At 45.8% G+C, this 19,546-nt stretch overlaps 3 protein-coding genes across 6 annotated transcripts in view; 2 read left to right on the forward strand and 1 right to left on the reverse strand.

The window, feature by feature from the left end:
• The window catches only part of ZNHIT6 (zinc finger HIT-type containing 6), a 32,479-nt gene extending 27,112 nt beyond the window's left edge, over positions 1–5,367 (forward strand). Inside the window, exons 10-11 of the mRNA XM_064429275.1 lie at positions 208–332; positions 4,491–5,367. Coding sequence (XP_064285345.1) covers positions 208–332; positions 4,491–4,576 — 211 coding nt within the window. The 3' untranslated portion in view covers positions 4,577–5,367. The remainder of the gene's footprint in view (positions 1–207; positions 333–4,490) is intronic.
• Positions 5,368–14,305: 8,938 nt separating this feature from the next.
• Positions 14,306–16,885, reverse strand: CCN1 (cellular communication network factor 1). Its single transcript, XM_064428415.1, has 5 exons — positions 16,699–16,885; positions 16,376–16,592; positions 15,690–16,037; positions 15,353–15,555; positions 14,306–15,243 (listed from the first exon to the last, which is right to left on the reverse strand). Exons 1-5 carry the CDS (start codon positions 16,756–16,758, stop codon positions 14,944–14,946), a joined length of 1,128 nt encoding a protein of 375 aa, XP_064284485.1. The 5' UTR covers positions 16,759–16,885; the 3' UTR covers positions 14,306–14,943.
• A 96-nt stretch (positions 16,886–16,981) lies between these two features.
• Positions 16,982–19,546, forward strand: part of LOC135305127 (uncharacterized) — a 38,529-nt gene continuing 35,964 nt past the window's right edge. For all 4 annotated transcript variants that reach the window (XM_064428419.1, XM_064428422.1, XM_064428420.1 and 1 more), the window contains exon 1: positions 16,982–18,197. In XM_064428419.1, the coding sequence (XP_064284489.1) occupies positions 17,811–18,197 (387 nt within the window). In that variant the 5' untranslated portion in view covers positions 16,982–17,810. The remainder of the gene's footprint in view (positions 18,198–19,546) is intronic.

Below are 19,546 nucleotides of genomic sequence, written 5' to 3' on the forward strand. Positions count from 1 at the left end.
TTAAAAAAATTATGTAGTCGGAGAATAAGACTGGATATGCAATTTGAATTATAAGGTATTTCTTCTGGACATGGTGTCACCTGAAAATCATGTGAAATGCCAGAAAGCCTTTTACTTCCCCCCCCACCCCCCCCAGCAAATGTACATTATGTCCTTGCGAGTATTAAAACCCAAAATAAACTTCTTGTTTTAATTTTTATTTTTAAGGTACAATGAACTGGATGCCAACAGAAGCCTTCTAGATAATCTGAAAGGCAAAGTAATAATTGAGTATCCAACATTATTTGTGGTCTTGAAAACAATGAAGAATGACATGGTGGTCCTTGGCCAAGGTGAGCATGTATTTATTTCCTGTTATGTTATACTTGGATATTTTAGTTATATATACAGTAGTTAAGGATATTGCCAGGAATGAGCAATATGTCTTATATTTCCTTCTGAAGCTTAAAGATTGCTATAGAAAAAGCTGTTACAAATGCTCTTGTCTTAAAATTGCTGGCTGATGGCATCCATCCATGAGCTGTATTGGATGTGGTTTTTCTAAATTTGTTTACTGGTGCTTTACTGAGGCTTTTATATATTTTTAGCCACTAAGGTGAAACAGCTATTCAGACTTGTGCTAACTTTTTTTATGTAGCAAAGTTTGACAGAGTTGATTATTTCTGAAGAGTCAGGCTGCCTGGGGAAGATTAATTTTAAATAAATCTGATAATCATGCAAAGGAATCATTCTTCATTATTTTCTAGCATAGCTTCTAACATTGGACAAATAATTCTGAGTTGTGAGATGATAATTATTAGAAATCATAATGGCAAAGTCTCTTTTAGGGTGGGTTAAAAGCACAGTATTATGTTTTAAAAATTACTTTCTTGAGTACTTACTTACTTAACTTTGAGTTAATTTGGAAGAGAATCCACATCTGGCAGGAATTTGCTTTTAGTTTTTAAGTTGATTTCCATTTTTCTCCCCAGTATGAAGGTTTCATGTCCTAGCATCTGTTTCTAAAGCTAAAAGATTGCTAAAGGGTATTTCAGCTGTTGAAATAGGGAATCAGTTCTCATCTCCTAGTCACCCACCTAGTCACCTTAGTTATAATATCCTGTGATGTTCAGTGATGGGCCAGTCTCTAATTCTTACAGATTTTTGCAGAAAAGCTTTGATCTATATTTGCAGTTACTGTTTCCCTGCAGCAGCTCAGCCATGGCTCTACATGTATATAACTTGACTGATGAAATACAGGGCTGAGAATATTGTACCAGTGATACTGGACCTCCATGGAGCTTGGCTGTTCTGGCTAGATTACACTGAGTGATCCCCTAGGTGAGAGCAATCTGCACCCAAAGATCTGGCATGCAAGCATTCCTTGTGCTGTGCACTGCAGGGGCTTCTGAGAGCGAGAGAGCACACCAGGGGATAAGGCAGGGTCGGGTCTGGGTAACTGATACACACCCTGGGATCCCATACAGACACTGCAGTGCATGAAGCTGGCTGCTTTTGAGTTCATCCATTATTTCTTTGTCTAGGAGCCTTGCTTTTCAGTACTCAGATGTACCCCTATGATTTAGAGGTCAGGAGGGAATTACAGTTGATTGACTCGTGTACTTAATCTGTATAGGGTTGTCATTGTCTCCTGAGCTAATAGGGTGGTTGTCCTTTTAAGGGTATAGATTCAAGGAGTGTTGATTGAAACAACGGTATTTTGAGGTCATGCTGCTGCAGCACCTACCTGACTCTGTAAAAGGCAGAAGAGGAGGGGAAGAGAGAGAGAGCCAGTAATAGCTGGGAAGTGCCAACAGCTCTGCCACAGGAATCATTCCTTCCTCTGCTGCAGGAATCGTTTGATGAGTAGTCATCCCTGCAGGGATTCTGAGAACACTAACAGCCATTTCAGGTTTTGAAAACCATTGATTGTTGTTGTTTTAACTGTTTCTATAAATTCCATAAAAATGAATAGCTCCCTGTTAAGGTGTCTTGGGTATGACATAGCAAAGGTGACAGCTAATGGCAAAAATACCATGATTCCCACAACTTATTGTCATCTTCTTGGTTGAGATATTAATAATCAACTTCGGCCTTGAGTTAGGTTGGGAACCTGTGTTCTTGGTATTTTTTCTGTTCAGAGTAGAAGTATGTGACAGTAATTTCAGGTTCTTTGAGGAAAAGCATGTTCACAACATGAATATAAAAGTTGGAGGACTTTTCTGTTGCTGTTACTCTGCCAAAGTACCATTTTAGCTAGTGTGTCACAATCATTGTGCTTTTCTTTTGTATGTCATCTTTACAGAATATAGGAGGAAAAAAGCAGTTTTCAGTTTGCAGCTGCATTCACAGATAATTGCTAAGAGTGCAAATGTTATGTTAACCTCCTGTCCAGGGAGAAGTCTGTTGTAATCAGAGAAGTATTTTAGCCCCTTCCCATCTCCCAAGAAGTGACCTTTCTGCTACAGCATCTTCTGTGTTCATTGCAGTCCAGTTTCTTTGCCATGTATGGCTTTCTGTATCAGTGGCCCTCTCCTCCCAAGCCATCCATCCTGCTGATCCTACTGCCCCCAGTGCTGTCTTTCCTCTCTGCCTGCTGGCATGCCCCGAGGGACACTTGGGAGCCTGGCACTGACCTCCCTTTGCATTCCAGGCAAACAGCTGCCACACTGCTGAGTGGACATGTGGCAGGGTGTCTGCTGAGCATGGGCTCAGGCAGCCATAACCCTGCTGACCCTGTTTGCAGGAGACCCAGGCTAGAACAAGCAGTGAAGTCTTGTGGGAATTTAATTGCTAAAATACTGCTTCCTTCCTGAGCAATCTCAGATCTGCCCCCTTCCCAAGGAACAACAGAATCAAGTTTTCATGGCCACAGCAACAGGCACATGCTGGGGAAACATCACCATTCTCCCTGAGATTGAAGTAGTAACCCCCAAGGACTGGAGGATGGCTAGAGCTGGACACCTTCAAAGAGAAGCTGCTAGGACTTCATGAGTATAAAGCCCGTTTCTCCTATTCTTCTTGTCAGAAATGGCCGAAGTATTTTGGCTGAAACTTTCAACTACATAAGGAAAATAAAGATTGAGGAAGGAAACTGCCACTGAAAAACTTAAATTCAGAGTTTAAATTTTACATTATAACTAAACTGCAGACAGTTTTATGGTGACATGGATTGGGCAGTCTTAATTTGTAGGCAATGCTATCAGCACCATACAAGTATGCTCTTTTTTAGTGATGTCAATCTATAATTCCTGTTAAATATTACTGTAACAGAAGTAAAATCTATCTGTTGAGTATTGCTATGAGTCAGAAGATTGCCACATTCTTTTATGTGATGTTTTGCTGCTTGACTTGTGTAACAGCAAAAACTACAGGTGCTCTGATTTCAGCATACAAGGTCAGTCATGGCTGAAGATAGCAGGGGATTATGGAAGCTTTCACAGGCCTTACTTTGTGCATTACTCAGTACATATCTGGCATATAAATGTTAATTGATTACACACTAGATTTAATATAGACAAAATGTGACCTCTGATGTTTCTGGGTGAAATGCTTCTATTTTCTTGAACAAATTCCTTGGAAACTGTACAGGTGCACACTGTGTCCTGTGTATTATCCATATTTGCCAGGTGTAGAACTTATCTTGACCAGACAGTAGCTATACTTCATCAGCTCCCTTTTGGTAACATTCTCTTAATGAAACCTCTGATACTAAATGCTCAAAAACATTTTAAATTCATAGATCAAATACTGAAAATAACAATGAGAGCAGTGTGAATCATGGGCCTCCTTTGCTGTAGTTTATTTTTGTGCTGCTTGAGTGTCACCAACCAAGTGGCATTTGATGACATCAGCACAAGGTGACCAGGGTCAGGGCTTGTTAAAGAAGGATCCATGGGGTGTGAGGCTGAAGACCAGTTTTGGAGATGAGAATTTCACTATATGATCTCAGCAGAGCACAATAGCTGTGCCCTAAAGCACAAGTTATTGTGTACCTTGAACTTCACCAGCCTTAGCTTATGGACTTAAATAGCTTATCACTATCTTTGGGATGCTGGAACACATGGAATTTTAATTTTCCATTTCTAATTTTTCTGTAGTTCCTCAACTGAAATGCTAAGAAAAGTGTGAACTATTTATAATGCATTGCAGTTGTGATATATGTCTGTGACATCCCAGAAAACATTTAAAACAAGCCAAAAGAATAATTTTAAATTCTCAGTAGATCTATAGTTTTGTGGGGGATTAATAGTCTGCTTTCCTACTTGACTGAAAGACCAAGATTTAAAAGGTGAAAGGAATTCTCAACATTGTCTTGCTTTCTCCTTCAACAATTGAGGTCCTATCCAGGGCTTTATCCTATGTCCTGAAAGTGGTTATGTCTTATGAAATAGCTGTTCTAAAGAAGAATGATTAAAAGGAAAAGAAGATACGAAACTGCTTCTGTTTGATGAGCAAACAACATTGCTGAAACTAATTGCTTGTTTGTTTTTTGTGTTCTTTATCCTCAGATGGCAGTGAGCCTGCAGAGAACTCAGACAGTGAAAGCTCATCCCTTTCATCTGCGGAGGAAGGGGAGATTCAGGACAGTTCATGACAGTTCTTTGAGAGAACAGGATGGAATGAGCTTTTATTTTTTTAATTATTTAATTAAATTTTTTTTTACAACTAAGTTCCTAGAGGTTTGACTTAACTTCCTTTACTAAAGGTAGCACTTTCAAAGTGCTTGACTATTTTTGGATTTAATAATGCATATTTAGAGATGTAAATAAAAAGATGGGGGATTGTGGTTTCAGAAAAAAAATACTATTCTAATTTAATTGCAGTCTTTAATTGCACCATTGTTTTTCCTTTTTCCCTAACCAGCTCAGTGCCAAATGTTTTGGTTTAAATATCTGATCACATATTTGTATTTATATGTTGATTTGAGTCTTAATGCTTAAATTTATTGGACAAAAAAAGTACAGGTATTTCATTAGATCAGTTTCCTTTTACAGTATTTCTGTGTAACACTGAGCTACTTTTGATCTTCTCTGGTGACATTTTGGGTGCTTGATGCAATACTAGTTTTGTTGGGGTTTTTTTTGTTGTTGTTCTTTACTTGGTTGCATCTTGTTCCATGTGTTAATGGAGAGGTCAGACTGTGTTTTTATGTTGCAAGTGTGTTTAGTCTTTTCTCCAGGTCTTCTAAATTAGCATGAGTTTTTAAATCCATAGAAATGGATGCATAGACTGGCACTAATGCAAATAACACTGGACTTCTAAAGAGTGCCTGTGTTATGCATCTCATATTCCTAGTACCTACTGCACTTAGTTATTTTAAATATTTACTGGCATATCAGCTAAATTTACCTACTTAAAAGCAAATAAATTGTAAAGGAAAAGAAATTCCTGTATTGTATTGTTGGCTGACAGTTTTTACCTTTTGAAAAGGTTGTTAGATCACAGACCACCTATCCTGTATCCAAGTCCCCTGTGCCTGTGGGGTCTGTTGGAGGATGAGGACAGCAATGCCACAGTGGTGCAGGCCAGGTGAGCCCCTCTCCCCACTGCACCAGGGCATTCTCAGGAATCAGCACCAGCCTTTGCCTTAGTTTTGCAAGGGTCTGGCCAAGCCAGCATTTGTCTTCAGGACATGATCACTCTAAACAGTTCTCTGAGGTTGCTGCTGCTTTAGTTCCCAGACTGTCTCCTGCTTCAGACAAGCACCTTTGTGTCTTGGTAGCCTGGGGTGTGTGCTAAATTGCCATGAAGGTGGTGTTTCAGTCATAAGTCTTCTACCAGTGCTGATGTTGGGGGCAGAAACACAACAGAAAGCAGTGAAGGGACTTCTGGAGGTACCAGGAGGCTGGGGGAGCAGTACAGGAGAGGGCTTAGGCTGCTGGCTCCTCACCAGTCATGCTGCATGGAGAGGATTTTTGAGATGTTCAAAGTTTTAGAAGGGGTTTTTTTCCCTTGTAAAGAAATTTGAGTTAATAAGATTTTTACCATGTCAGCTCTCCACTGAAGTTTGGCCAGTGTCAGACCTTTGTAGTTACATACTACTTTTTCTCCCAGTGGTATCATGTGTCCTTTCTCGTGTGTTTTGCAACCTCTGGTGAAACAGGAAAGTTTTTCTTCTCACCTGGCAGAAGCCACCTGTGCTCTATTTTCTTTCTTAGTCATTGTTGGTCCTCTGCCCATCTCTTGTTTGAACATTTGTTTTTTTAACCCTTTTTAAAGGACCAGGATTCCTAGCTATAGGTGCTGCTTTCATATTTCTTCAGTGAAAGTGAATAAGCTTTTCCTAGTCAGTGATTGCTGCACACTGACTAGGTAGCCACAAATTACTTCAGACCAGTCTTGAACTCATTCATAGTAATACCAATAAAAGAGCCAAATAGCAAAACTGCCACAGTTCATTTGCCAGAAAATGCTTCTTCTGGAGTAAAAGCATGGCACTTCTGTTGGATCCAGAGCACAGTGAAAATGAGAGTGCTGCAAGTAGTAGTGTTGATCTGCATGTGTGTGTGATTAGTCTTTGGCTGAGTAGTACAGATTTGTGATTTGCATTATTTTCCTGTGCTCTTGGGGGTTTTCATTAATTGTACCAAAGGGTTTGCCTGTGAGGTTTTTTTCCTTATATAAATCTACTTTAAGCTTCCTTGTGAATCAAACAGAACATAATTCATTTTTAAATGAAGATGCTGTTAAATCTGTCCTTCAGATTTACCTTAAAGAAGGTTTTAAAACATTATTAAGGAGCATTCCTGTGGTGGTTACTAGAACTGAAATTTCCCAGACAAAACAGGGAATAATCTCCCGAAGTTCAGTCAAACTGAGAGTAAAAGGTAGCATTTGCCATTCTTTTCTAGGGTACTACTTAACTATTTTTACAGTTACACTAGTTTGAACAGAGCTGATTGATCAAATACAAACCAAAATGCAATTCAAATATTTTATTCAGTTTTCCTAAGCGTTTTCAATTTTTCTTTATAATAAGAAATCAAAATTCTTCATATTAGTCATAATTCTTCGTAATAATAAGGTTCTTGATTTAATCAAAGTTTATGCACTGTTGTGCTAGGCAGATATTTTTGAACACTGTCATAGGCAGTTAAGGAAAGTTCTTAAATTGTTTTTTTTTTAGCCTGGAACAGGCACCTTTTAATAAACAGAAGAGAGAAGAAGCATCTTCTGTATTTTTTAAATTTCTGGTCAAGAACTAGAAATTTAAAAGATGGAGCTGAGGCTTCCTAGAAGGCTTCCATTCTGTCCATTTTGAAAACATACTATTGTAGTCCTATTACACACAGATCCCTACAGGACTCTGCCTTGATTCAGAACAGATCATGTCTGTGAATGAGAACTGTGTGATGTTGTTTTAATCTTCGTCATTCAACACCAGCTTGCATTGAGTGCTTGATTTTATGCCTACTATGCTTACTCATTTATTTTCCTCTATAAACTATTTGTCACAGAAGGAACAAGCTATTTCTGTGTAGTGTTGTTACAGCATTTCTTTTAATGTTTAGACTTTTCAGCATGCTTGAGCTGAAGGACTATCAGCTTACTAAGAGTAAAGGCTCTTGTCTTGAATGAAAACACTACTTAAAAAAATTAAAAGCTTAATGATGTCATCCCTTTCACAAACCCTAAAGGACAAAAATAGAGCATAGCTAAGCACACAGCAATAGCTGGGAGGTAGGACTGAGTCAGCCATGGGAGAGAACTTGGTTTTTTTCCTTTTTTGTATAACTTCCTGGGGGAATGAGGCATAATTGAGTTGTCATGGGTAAACAGCGTTGTACCCCCTGTCAGTGTAACAGCTCAGTTTTGAATGAACACATTTGAATTCTAAGTTTTGCTACATTTATCTTGGCATTAGGAATTGTTGATCCGTAGAGGAAAAGAGGGTCATGCCACAGAATGTGTGGCTGGCACTGGTCCTTGGAGGCAGGCTGGAGCAGTTTTTGTTACTCCAGTCAACAGTGCAGTTTTACTCTGCAGTAGAGGAAAGCGTGGTGCAGAACGTGGACTCCAGTCTGAAGCAGTACATGGATTTCTAAGTTCATGGGAGTGCTGATAGCAAGTTCCAGCTACGTGTTGTGTATCAGCATAGCTGGGATTCAGTCCTTGCCCTGCCAGATATGGCTGTTCTCTGTTGACATCTGTAGGAGCTGAGAATGTATAACACCGTGCAAGAGCAGGCTTTCCAAGCGTAAATATACAGCCATGATGATGTAACTTCAGGCCCTGTTTAGTCACAAACATTTCATTCTGCTTGAAGTCCCACACTCTTTTCCTGAAAACATTTATTCTTCTGCCATCCAAAGGAAAAAATATCTTAAATTGATGTTTATGTTGTTGCTATGACATTCAGTTAAACCGTATGCAGATGCAGGTTCTGTTAATAAGAGAAAAAGAAATGAACTGTGTACTTCAGTGAACAAAGATTACTCTGTGTTTGTGTTAAAATGTTGCTATGGTAGTGCATATGGTTTTATTTGCTGGAAATCTCTGGTGAAATGGAAAGAAGTCACATGTATGCAAGACAAGAAATGGCAGCAAAAATAACTCAAAAGAAATACTGAAACTGCAAGGGAAGTTAGAGATGTCATGTAAAACCAGGTAAAAAGAGGGGTGGTTGTTCTGTTATCTGTCTGTGATTTGATAACAGAAGTGTGTTCTCATTATACCCCAGCAGGTCTCAGAGACCCATGGTATAGTGACTTTGCTCTAGTGATGCTTTTGTAGTGAGAGCTTCTTTCCCTCAGTGGTCCCTGTGCATTTTGATTTTTTGTTGTTGCTTTGAAAGCAAAGTTTCCCTGGCCTGGCCTGATTTCACTGGCCTGGCTAGCTTTTCCTGCAGAAAAGCATTTTCAGGATATCTTACTACAGCAGGCTTTCTGGCAGGAAAAATCAATAGGGTGATAAAATATGGAAAGCCACTTACCCTACCTTTGGGGTAAGGGAAAGTCTTTGTAAACTCGTGATAGAAATGGTGAAATTAATTCCTTTTTATTTGACTGTCACAGTAGTCCTTGTGTTTATCTGATTTGTTTGCGTGAGACTTCTTTTTGCATCAGCTGCATCAGTACAGCTGTTCATGTGGTTGCATGGCAAATCAGAATAAGGTCGAAATAATCTGCCAGAGAAGGAAGAGTAGAATTGAGAAGGGAGAGGGAATCTTTTTTTAGAGAATAAATGACTACACTAGGAGCTGGCTGGTTCCTGCATCAATTCAGCTGGTGGAAAAGCAAAACTTTTTTTTAAATGGCATTGCCACTTTCTTCCCATCATCCCTGTTCTGCCTCAAGAAGAAGGAAGAAAGAACTGTGAAAGCTGCTTTTCCTTTTCCGTTCCTTGCTTCCAGATTCTCTGCTGGGTCTGTATTGTAGCTGCAGAACTTGTCTGTTGTGCCAAGAGTGCCAATCGGAAGTAGAGCTGTGCTAAAGTGAGGTAAACATTAAGTCAGTGGATGAGGTGTAGATACTAACAAAAAAGAATGGATGGGTGGCATTAGAAGCTTGCCAAGAAGTCCCCATCACTTTCACAGCAACATCACCAGCCAGGCAAGGGACAGGATTGTCCTGCTCTGCTCCTTACTGCGATGGCCTCACCTCCAGTGCTGGGGGCAGGTTTGGGTGCCACAATGTAAGAAAAACATTGAACTGTTAGAGAGTGTCCAGAGGAGGGCAACAAAGATGGTGAAGGGCCTGGAGGGGAAGCTGTGAGGAGCAGCTGAGGGCACTGGCTCTGTCCAGCCCGGAGCAGACTGAGGGCAGACCTCACTGCAGCCACAAGCTCCTCGTGAGGGGAAGAGGAGCAGCAGCACTGAGCTCTGCTCAGTGACAGGGACAGGACTGAGGGAATGGCTGTGCCAGGGCAGGTTTAGGTTGGATAGCAGAAGTTTCTTCACCCAGAGGGTGTTTGGGCACTGGAACAGCTCCCCAGGGCAGTGGTCACAGCACCAGCCTGCCAGAGTTCAAGATGTGTTTGCTGATGCTCTTGGTGTGACTCTTCGGGTTTCCTGCACAGGGCCCAGAGTTGGACTTGATGATCCTGTTGTGTCTCTTCCAGCTTAGCACTTCTGTGATTCTGTGATCTAAATTCTCAGTGGTATCTCTTTGTTGACCTTTTTTCCTAGCCTCTACTTTCAGCTGTGCTTGGGCATCCACATTGATTTTAGCAGCATTGTTCCACTACAGCACAAATACCTGCCCCTAGAGAAAAGTGCATTTTCCTGTTTCAAGTTCCTAACAGACTGCTGGTTTTACAGCCATGACATCTTGATGTCTGATTGTGTCAAGTTAATAGACTAAGTAGGAGTTGTTCTCAAACCTGTTGGTTTGAGATGCTGAAGGAAATTAATAGTTTCAGAGAAACGGGTGCCTTTGACTTGGCTGGTACACCGAGCTTCTTTTGATCTGACCTTCAGTAGTCTCAAAACACTGCTGGGCTACTGCTGATTGTTTCACTCATATAAATTGAGTCTCTTCATTCTGACTCAAACTGCCATTTGTCAGGAGGTGAAATAGTTAATGTGTATGTCCCAGCTGGATTCCCATCTGGGCAAATGGGTTCACCCCACCTTTGAAGTTCTGACTAGAAAATGAAAACTTACAAAAAAATTGTGTAATGTTTTCCTCCGGGATGGTTGTTGCATTCCATCTCTTAAGTGGTTGTACTTCAAGACAGATGAAGTTGCTTATGTGAATGGTGCCTGGGGGTCTTTCAGGATCTTCTCCAATATAAATTGTGTACATAGAAGTCATAGCTGTGTAGTTTTATGGGGGGAACCATAGCATAGTGGATGCCATCTATTCTGTTTCTTGGTGTTTGGTCTTTACAGCAAGATAGAGATGCTTATTATATCATTCTGTTGGTCGGAGTATTTTTTTTTCTTTTTTGCAGGATTTATATTTTCTAGATACCAAGTCTCACTGCAGTTTAATGCAGTTTAGTTGTGCATTGCAGTGCATTTCTAAATGCCTCCAAAGCTAGTTTTAGATTACTGCTTTCACTGTGACAGCTCCCTGTTTCTGTGTGCTGTTTTATTTGTGGCTATGTAATATGCAGGAGAAAACTCTGAAGGTGAAAATGGGGACATACCTACATGAAAGGAGCTGTCTTGAGGCAGAGCAGCTGGTAAAACTATACAGCCTTCCCTTGCTGTGTGCTGAGCACTTGGAGCCCTGCATCGAAATAGTTTCACTGATTAAACAAGTGAGCTGAATTGTGCACGTGCATTTCTGCAGGATCAGCTCAGAAGGCCAAGCATCTGGCAAGAACAAGCCTCTGGTGTGACGCATTTAACTGCTTCTGTGTAGGTAGGTAGGCTTGACTTCCAACCAGGAGTGACTGCCCACTGCAAACTTTTTTGTTTCAGTCCTCAAAACGTGTGAGGGATTCATGCAGGTTCAGTGGACTGGAAATCCTCCTGCAGCAGTCCCGCTGATCACAGGGTCACTGCCCGTTCCTGCATAGCCCAGAGGCTGCCCACAAGTAGCAGGGAGGTGGGCCTGTTCCATGGGCTCTGCAGTAATTGATGTGTGGACAAAGAGATTGTCTCAGCCCCACAAGGGTTCAGTAGCTCGGTTGTCCCACTGTCAGTACGGTATCAGCTTTACCTCCACCTGCTGCTGCTTCAGAGGAGCGAGCTGGCAGCATCCCACAAGGACTTGGTGTAGTCATGGAAGTCCGTCTGTGTGTTCCTGCTTTCGTTTTGTTTCCTGTCATGGAGCACTTATGGAAGCTGAAAATTTGTCTTCACTAATAGTAGGGAAGATTTTATGTGGGAAGCACTTCCCACCATAAGGAAAGAAGCGTGGGGAACACAAGTTCCTTCGATGCCGAACCTGTAGTGTGAGAAGCGCTCCTTGTGGCGGCAGCACCGGATCCGGCCGAGTGCCCCGTGCCGGTGGCTGGGAGGGCGCAGTGAAGGACCGGGGCACAGGACTGGGGACAGGCAGAGTGGCTGGAGCAAGGCAGCTGTGGAGGGGACAGTGCTGCAGCCTCGCTGGGGGCTGAGGCAGTGCCGCGCTCCCTCCTGGCATGTCGGGACTGCCCCGGCTCTGCCCAGCTCCACACGGTGCTGGTGGCTTTACTTCAGGGTTTGAATCACTCCAAATGCACAGCTTTTTGTTATGTACATTATTTCTCGTGTTCTTAACTCCTCATCTCCTAGTATTCCTCCAGAAGCAGGATATTGATATTTTAGTTTTTTTGACAAGAAATACAATTATAGATGTGCTCATTTCTTTACCTGTAAAGAACCTTTAATGTGTAAGCCCTGCTGCTTCACTTCATGGAATCTGAGTTTATCATCCTTTATATATCCACACCCACTACTTAGGGGTGTTTTTTTATTCTGCTGGAACAACAGAGGATGTAAAGGTTTCAAAGCAAGTACAAAGATGACACACAAAAAATGACAGTGATTTCCTTTATAGTGTTGTAAAAGTAGTTTTGCCATGTAATTGTGAAATGCAAAATAGAAAAGAGGACTATATAGATGATGACCAGTTGGTGTGACAGCCCCACTTTGAAAGACTTGCAGGTTTTTTTAGTGGAATTCATTTTACTCTTTTTACATCAGGATAACTTTACTTAGTATATTTTGTTTATCTGACCTGCCTCTACAGCCCTTGTTCTCCAACAGCACATGTTTCCAGTGATCAGAGTAGAGAAGCACCTTGTCACATGGAAAAACCAAAAGGCAGGGTGTAAAGCCTGGGGCCTGGCTGAGCCACACTCGAGGCAGGAGTCGGCAGGGCCGCTGTTTGTCCTGACGTGTGTCACAGCCACGTGTGTCTCTGTGTGCAGTACAGCCACACGTACGTGTGATTTCTGGGGAGCTGTGACTTACGTTGGTGTGAAGATGGATGTCATTCAAGTGTGGGTGACAGTGGCGATGGCGAGGAATGCCTGCAGCTGCTGGGTGTCTGGGAGCAGTGTATCCTCTTCCCTGCCCGACAGTAACCCAGTGTGTAAACCTGATGGTTTCCCAGCGAGCAGCTGATGGCGTGTTCAGTGCTGGGTCTGCATAGAAGCCAAACAAAAGTGCTTCCTTGTGTTTTACCCTTCTGCTGTCAACAAATACTGTACAGACAAGTTTAGGTACAGCTGAGACTGGTGGCCAGGTGGTGAATTCCAAAACAGCTCAACTTTTGAACGCCTTCAGGGAGAAAACTTGACTGAGCAGAAAAGAGGGAAGGCTGTAATTTCTCAGACAAAGCATTAGTTGCCAGAGATAGGCTTCTGAGATATTTGGCTATTTATTTTATTGAAATATTTATGTCTAATAAAAAACTGACCCTTAACCAATTCTGCTTGTAACTAATGACACTGGATGAAACCCCCTCACAATTCTAAAATCTCAAAATCAGTTTGTTTTTTATGAGCAGTGTCTTTCTTATTAAAGATTGTGGGAGAATATTTTGACAGAGAAATACCCACACAAGGAGAAGAAAATAATACCCTGTTGCAGGTTTCCTGTCAGTCTTATGTGTAGCACAGCTTTAGGCTAACCAGAAATGTACAATGTTGGATGCTTTCTCCAATCCTGCTCTAGTTCATTTATTTAAATGTCTTTTGTTTTACTGCATGCCAGCGAGCTCCCTTGCTTAGCCAAATGTCCTCTGTGTCCCACAACATAAAGTGTAATTGCATATTTAAAATTGGGAAGGAGATGTGAGGAAAAGAGTAGCTCCCTTGCTTTCTACTCTAATGCTACTAGTTTCTACTCTGGGACTAGTACTTGAAATTCCTCACATTCTTCTCTTGTTAACAGTATGTTTACTTTTCATCACTGTGTTATTAGGATTAACAAAAGTCATTGCTTCAAGCTCATTTAATTTGAATTTAGTGAAAGCAAACTACCTCCTGCAGCCTGTAGGAAGCATTCCTCTGCCATAGAAATGTATTAATTTGGAAAAAGCAGCCACCAAAAAACGTGAGACCCAATGACCATTTTCACCCCTATGTTCAACATCACCGTGCATGCACTGCATTCTAATGAAGTACCTTATGTTTCAAATTCCAGGACAGTTTGAATAATCTGACAGTCTAATTAACATTTCAGTCTATCAAAGATTTGCATTCAGTGCCAAGAAGCTCTTTTTATGTATACTTTCTAAAGCATGGGCTTGCAGACTGCAGCTATCCCTTCAAAACATCATTTATCCAAAGAAATAGACTTTGCTATTTAGTCCATTTCTGCATCTGCAGCAGAACTTGCTTTCAGAGAATCCAGTCTTTTCAGAATTCCAAGTTTTTAAAGAAACCTCTTGCATGTGCTGTATTTAAAAGCCTGTTGCCTATCAGAATACTCTACTAAGAGTAGTTAGGTAAATATTTCTTTATTAAATGATTAATTCCATAAATAAATTCTTTTAATTCATTGAATATAAAATTAAAATCATTTACAACTTATTCCAGTATTACAGGGGCTGGAAGGGGTAAAAAAAACTCAGAGGAAACAAACAAACAATAAGCTACAGTTGATAAATAAAATACTCAGCTTTAAAACAACTGATTTCTGTTTGCCATTAAACTACAGTTGGTACATAATAGCTGCCACTGTGAACACCCCACAGGTGCCCACCTCAGGAAGGAATGTAACTTCCAACTTGGTTGGGAAAGGGTGGGAAAAGACTGAAGGAAGGGGAAGAAGCATAGTCTTAATTTGAACAGGATAGAAAAGTTTTCATAACCGGAACAAAACATTAATCTGATCACTTACAAACAGAAAACAGTATATAATTAGATAAGGTGCTCCAAAAAGAAGCAGTAAAGTTGCTCCAGTATTATGAAGCTTTAAGTATGCTTAAATCTCTGTTGCATTAGTGTCCAGTTGCACAGTGCACTCCTGTAACATCTCGATGTTGCCCTCAAATGGGCAAGGCACCACTTCCATCAAAGGTCCTTTCTCCATGGCTGGGTACTTCAAAATTCTGTTTTGCATCCCACCCCCAACACAAGTTAGTCCCTAAATTTGTGAATGTCATTGACTAGTCTGTAGTAGGGATAGGCTTCATTGGCATGAGGACAGTTGTAGTTGCACCGGCAGGACTGGATCATCATGACACTCTTGGTGAAGGTTTCCCCGTCATCGCAGCGGAACCTGACCTTGACAGTCCTGGTCTGCTGGGGTGTGCAGCACCTGCCATCCACGCAGGAGCCGCAGTACTTGGGCCGGTACTTCTTCACACTGGAACATCCAGCATAAGTAAACCTCACCGGGGAGGGGGACTTCCTTGTCTTGGTACATTTCTTTCCCTTCTGCAAAGGAAAGGCGATAATGTTATTAGCAGGAGATTCGTTTGCAGCCTTTACCCCCTACCTGAAGCAGCTCAGAAAGAAGAGGAACACCAGAAGAATCTGTATTTACCTTTAGGGAGGCATAGCTGGGCTGGCCACATGGCCTCACTTCACATATCCTGGTCTCTTTGATGAGCTTGCAGTCAGGATTGTCGTTTGTCACCCTTGTGGAGATGCCAGTTCCACACGTCTTTGAGCACTGGGACCAAGAGGTTGTTTGCACGATGCATTTGGGATTCTCAAAAGTTCGGCTTTGTGGCTCGGATCCAAAAACTGGAAAAGAAAAGGAGGGGTTAGTCTAAATATATTCTCTCACTAGGTTTCTTCCTTAGACCCCTTGGGGTCTAAGATCTAGCCACCCTCTAGCCTCCTCCCCTTAACTGTCACCCAGACAAACCCACACTCACCGGGTAGCATTTTCAGGCCTCCCTTCACAATGGCAATTAGCTCATTGTTCCTGGTTAATTCGCCTTCGGAATCATCCGGACCAAACTCTTCGCTGAAAAAGCCTTCCAGCTCCTCCAGTGCATCCTTGCTTTCGTCACAGACCCACTCCTCGCAGCACTGCCCGGGGACTTTGACCAGCCTGGGGCTGGAGCAGCCCAGGTTGGGAAGAGAGAGCTCCTGCGGGCAGAGCGGGATGCAGCCCACAGCTCCATCTATGCACGTACACTGGTGTTTACAGTTCGGCTGGAAGCTCTCGCCGTTCTGGTAGATTTTGGAGTTATATTCACACGGTCTTCCCTCGGACTGTGCTGCAGAGATCAACAGGAAGGGAAAGAAGGGGGTGAGCGGCGGGAATCGCTGGTTTAAGCGCAGGTATTTGCTGGTCTGTTAAACTCAATGTACGGCGGAGCTCCCTACAACCCCCCGGGGACGCGGGGCCAGAACAATAACTTAGTCAGGAATCACTTTTCCTTATGTGCGTTTAGCGGAGCCCAGACATACTGAATCGCATTCCAGACTGCTGAAGTCATGTGCCTTTCTGCCAAGCTACCGACAACAAAGCATAACCATACATGGGCTCGAAATTACCGAACCCCGGCACCGCGGGGCGCGGGGTCCGTCCCGGGGGAGCGGGGTCGCCGCTTACCTCTGCAGATGCCCTTCAGGGCGGCGGGGCTGGCCCCGAAGTTGCACTCCAGCCCCTTGGTGTGGTCGCAGGGCTGCGATCGGCTGCAGTCCTCGTTCAGTTGCTTGGCGCAGACCTTGCAGCAGCCGCAGCCGTCCGGCACCAGCCCCACGCCCGGGGCGCACTGCGGCGTGGCCGCCGGGCACTGGCACACGGCGGGGCAGGGCGAGCCCAGAGCCTGCGGAGCGGAGCGTCCGGTGAGCGCCGGGAGCCGAGCGGAGCCACCCGACCCGCCTCCTCTCCCTCCCTCTCTCCCGGACCGCGGGAAGACCCGCGGCACTTACCAGGCGGGCCAGGCAGAGGAGAGCGGCCGCCAGAGCGGGCCGGGTGCCCGCGGAGCCCATGTCCAGCGCCGGTGCAGCGGGAGCCCGTGCGAGCGGAGAGCGGGAGCGCGGCCGGCGCGGTCTGAGGCGGCGGCGGGCGCCACCGCCTTATATAGGGCGCGGGGCCGCCGCGTGCGCCGCGGCGCTGACGTCGCGCGTTCCGGGCCGCGGCCGCGTCCAGCGCTCGCGGCATCCCAGGAATGCGGCTGGCGCGCGCCGCGGCCGCCCCGCCCCGCCCCGTCTCCCGCGCCGCCGGCGCTGCCGCGGGGGGCCGGGCCCGGCCGGGCCGCGCGGGGGGCGCGCAGGCCTCGCCCCGCTCCCCGGGCTCTGCGCCCCGCTCCCCGGGCTCTGCGCCCCGCTCCCGCACGCAGAGCGCCGGGGTGTCACCGGGAGGGGCCGGTCGGCGCGGGACCGGCCACCTGCGCGGGCAGCGGCGGGGCAGCTCCCCGGGCCGCCGTGAGCGCCCGCGGCTGCCCCGCGCTGTGACGCGGCCCGCAGGGTCGCCCGGCCGTGCCGGGGTTCCCAGCGGTTCCCGGAGCCCGGGAGCCGGCGATGCCCGGCGGCACCGGGGCCCGGCTCCCGGGCCAGGACCGGGATGGCCGCGCAGCCAGCAGCCCCCTCAGCCTGTGGACCCCCGGGCTCTGTGCCCCCCGCTCCGGTGGGCGCCCTTGAGTTGTATTCCCTCGTTGAAGTTTAATATTTGGGGATAGGGAGGAGAGTTTCAGCTTCTGTTGTGGCGTCTTTTCTTTTCCTGGCTGTAAGTACTTCCAGATGGGATTTAGACCCCAGACGTAACAATATTTCCATATTTGGTATAGCAGTAGCCCGCATTTTTCACATTTTTCTGCTCTGTTATCCAACCACAAAGCATTCTTGACAGCTTCAGATGTTGTTAAATATAGCCTTAACTTCTGTTCCCAGGGCAGGAAATTCTTTGGAATTCCTGTTTTTCACGCAATCTGTCTATCATGATTTAGGAGAACTCTGCTGGAGGAGCCAACTGGCGTTCTGCTGCAGTTCGCTCCTTTATTGAAATAGCCCAGCAGTTGGGTCTGCTGCCCAAAGGCGCTACAATGAGTCCCCATTCCAGGGATTTTTCTTTGCAAATGAGATTACTGTTCCCAACACAAGTTTGGGGTTTTTCTTGTCGCCTTCAAGGCTGGAAGGTAGAGAAGCCGGATTCAAAGGAGAGGCGAGAGCTTGCAAAACCCCCTGCAAAGGCCATGAAAAGTGGAGGGGGAGAGGGCCAGGGGGACAGCGGGCGGGTGGGGGATGCGGAGAGGAGGGATGTGATGAACCTGGCTGCGGCATTCCCGTGCAGCGGTGTCCCTGCGTGCCGCCCGCCCGGGCAGGGCAGCAGCCGCAGCCCCGCCGCTCCCAGGAGCCCAGCCCGGTCGTCTCGTCGCCTGCCCGGTGCCACGGCCCAAAGGGTGACAGCCAGGACGGTGCGCAGGGCTCCGGTAAGTGCCGCGGGCCCGTGGGCTGTTCCCCGCGCATTCCCACCCCTGCGGGAATGATGAGGCGCCCTGTGGGACCTGCCGGGGCCGCAGCCCGGGGGGGCCCGTCCGGGCCGGCGGCAGCGCTGCGGGGCTCGGGGCAGCGCCGGGCGGGCTGGGCTCGCCACCGGGCACCTGCGGCCGCCGGCCCGGCCTGGGGGCGAGGACAGCCCGGCCCTGCCCCCAGCCCGGCCCCGGCTCTGCCCCCGGCCCTGCCTGCCCCCGCTCTGCCCCCAGCCCGGCCCCGGCTCTGCCCCCGGCCCTGCCTGCCCCCGCTCTGCCCCCGGCCCCTCAGCAGCTCCGCGGGCGGCGCGGCGCCGGACCGGACCGGGCGGGGGCTAGGACGAGGCGGGGTGGGCGCTGTGGATGGACAGCCTCTCCCGCAGAGGGATGCCGTGACCCCGGGGACGGGGCGGTGCCAGGGGTGTCCCGCGGGGGACAGGATGACGCTGCCTGGCGGGCTGCGGAGCCCCGCTCCTCCCGCTCCTGCCCAGGGGTGTCCCCGCGGCCCGGCCGTGCCCGGCAGAGGGGCTCATGTCCTCAGCACTGCGGACCCGCGGCCAGGCCCCTGCCCGCGCCAGGCCTGATAGACGGCTCCCGTTACAGGGTTTTCCCCTCCTCAGTTTCTTGTCTTCATGGCTTTCTTTTCACTCAAGTAAATTGACTTGACGTTTTACTTTGTGGTGGTTTAGGGAGGTGGGAAGGAAAGGTGTTGGGATGAAAGCTCCAGGCACTCTTTGGCGGGAACTTGGGCTTCAGAAAGCAGCAGTGGTTTTGTTCATTACTTGTATGCCTCAAAATTTGGCCACAAAAAACAACAGCTGAGAGGGAAACCCAGTCCTTAGTGATATGCAGCTCCCTGGAGACTGCCAATATGTACCATGTAGTGCCATTTCTGATGACAGAAATTATTTTGTGTGTCCATCAAGAATTGGAGAGAGCACCAGCAAGCTTTGATGGCTGCCAGTAATGATAGTAATGACTTCCCATCCCTGCTGATTTAGCTGAGCCCCAGCTGGTGACAAGGAGGAACAGGCCTCTAGACTTCCAGCTATCCACTATGTTGGTTTTCTCTTAGTTTTATAGCTGTATGAGTTTTTCTGTGCCACTTCAGTTTTAAAAATCCAAAGTACTTTTTTAGATGGGGAATCTGACTGCTACATTTTTTCCCAGGATAACTTTACACAGCAGCAATATGATCATGAGGAAAATGTTTTTGATTCAACTCCTTGATTTATGAAAATTTTGAAAAAAAATCAAAAATTTTGAAAAAGAAGATGCTAACACACTGTTGTGTGTGTTAATTGGCCAGT

This window comes from Passer domesticus, chromosome 7 (genome assembly GCF_036417665.1).
Source record: "Passer domesticus isolate bPasDom1 chromosome 7, bPasDom1.hap1, whole genome shotgun sequence".
Taxonomy (NCBI): Eukaryota; Metazoa; Chordata; class Aves; order Passeriformes; family Passeridae; genus Passer; species Passer domesticus.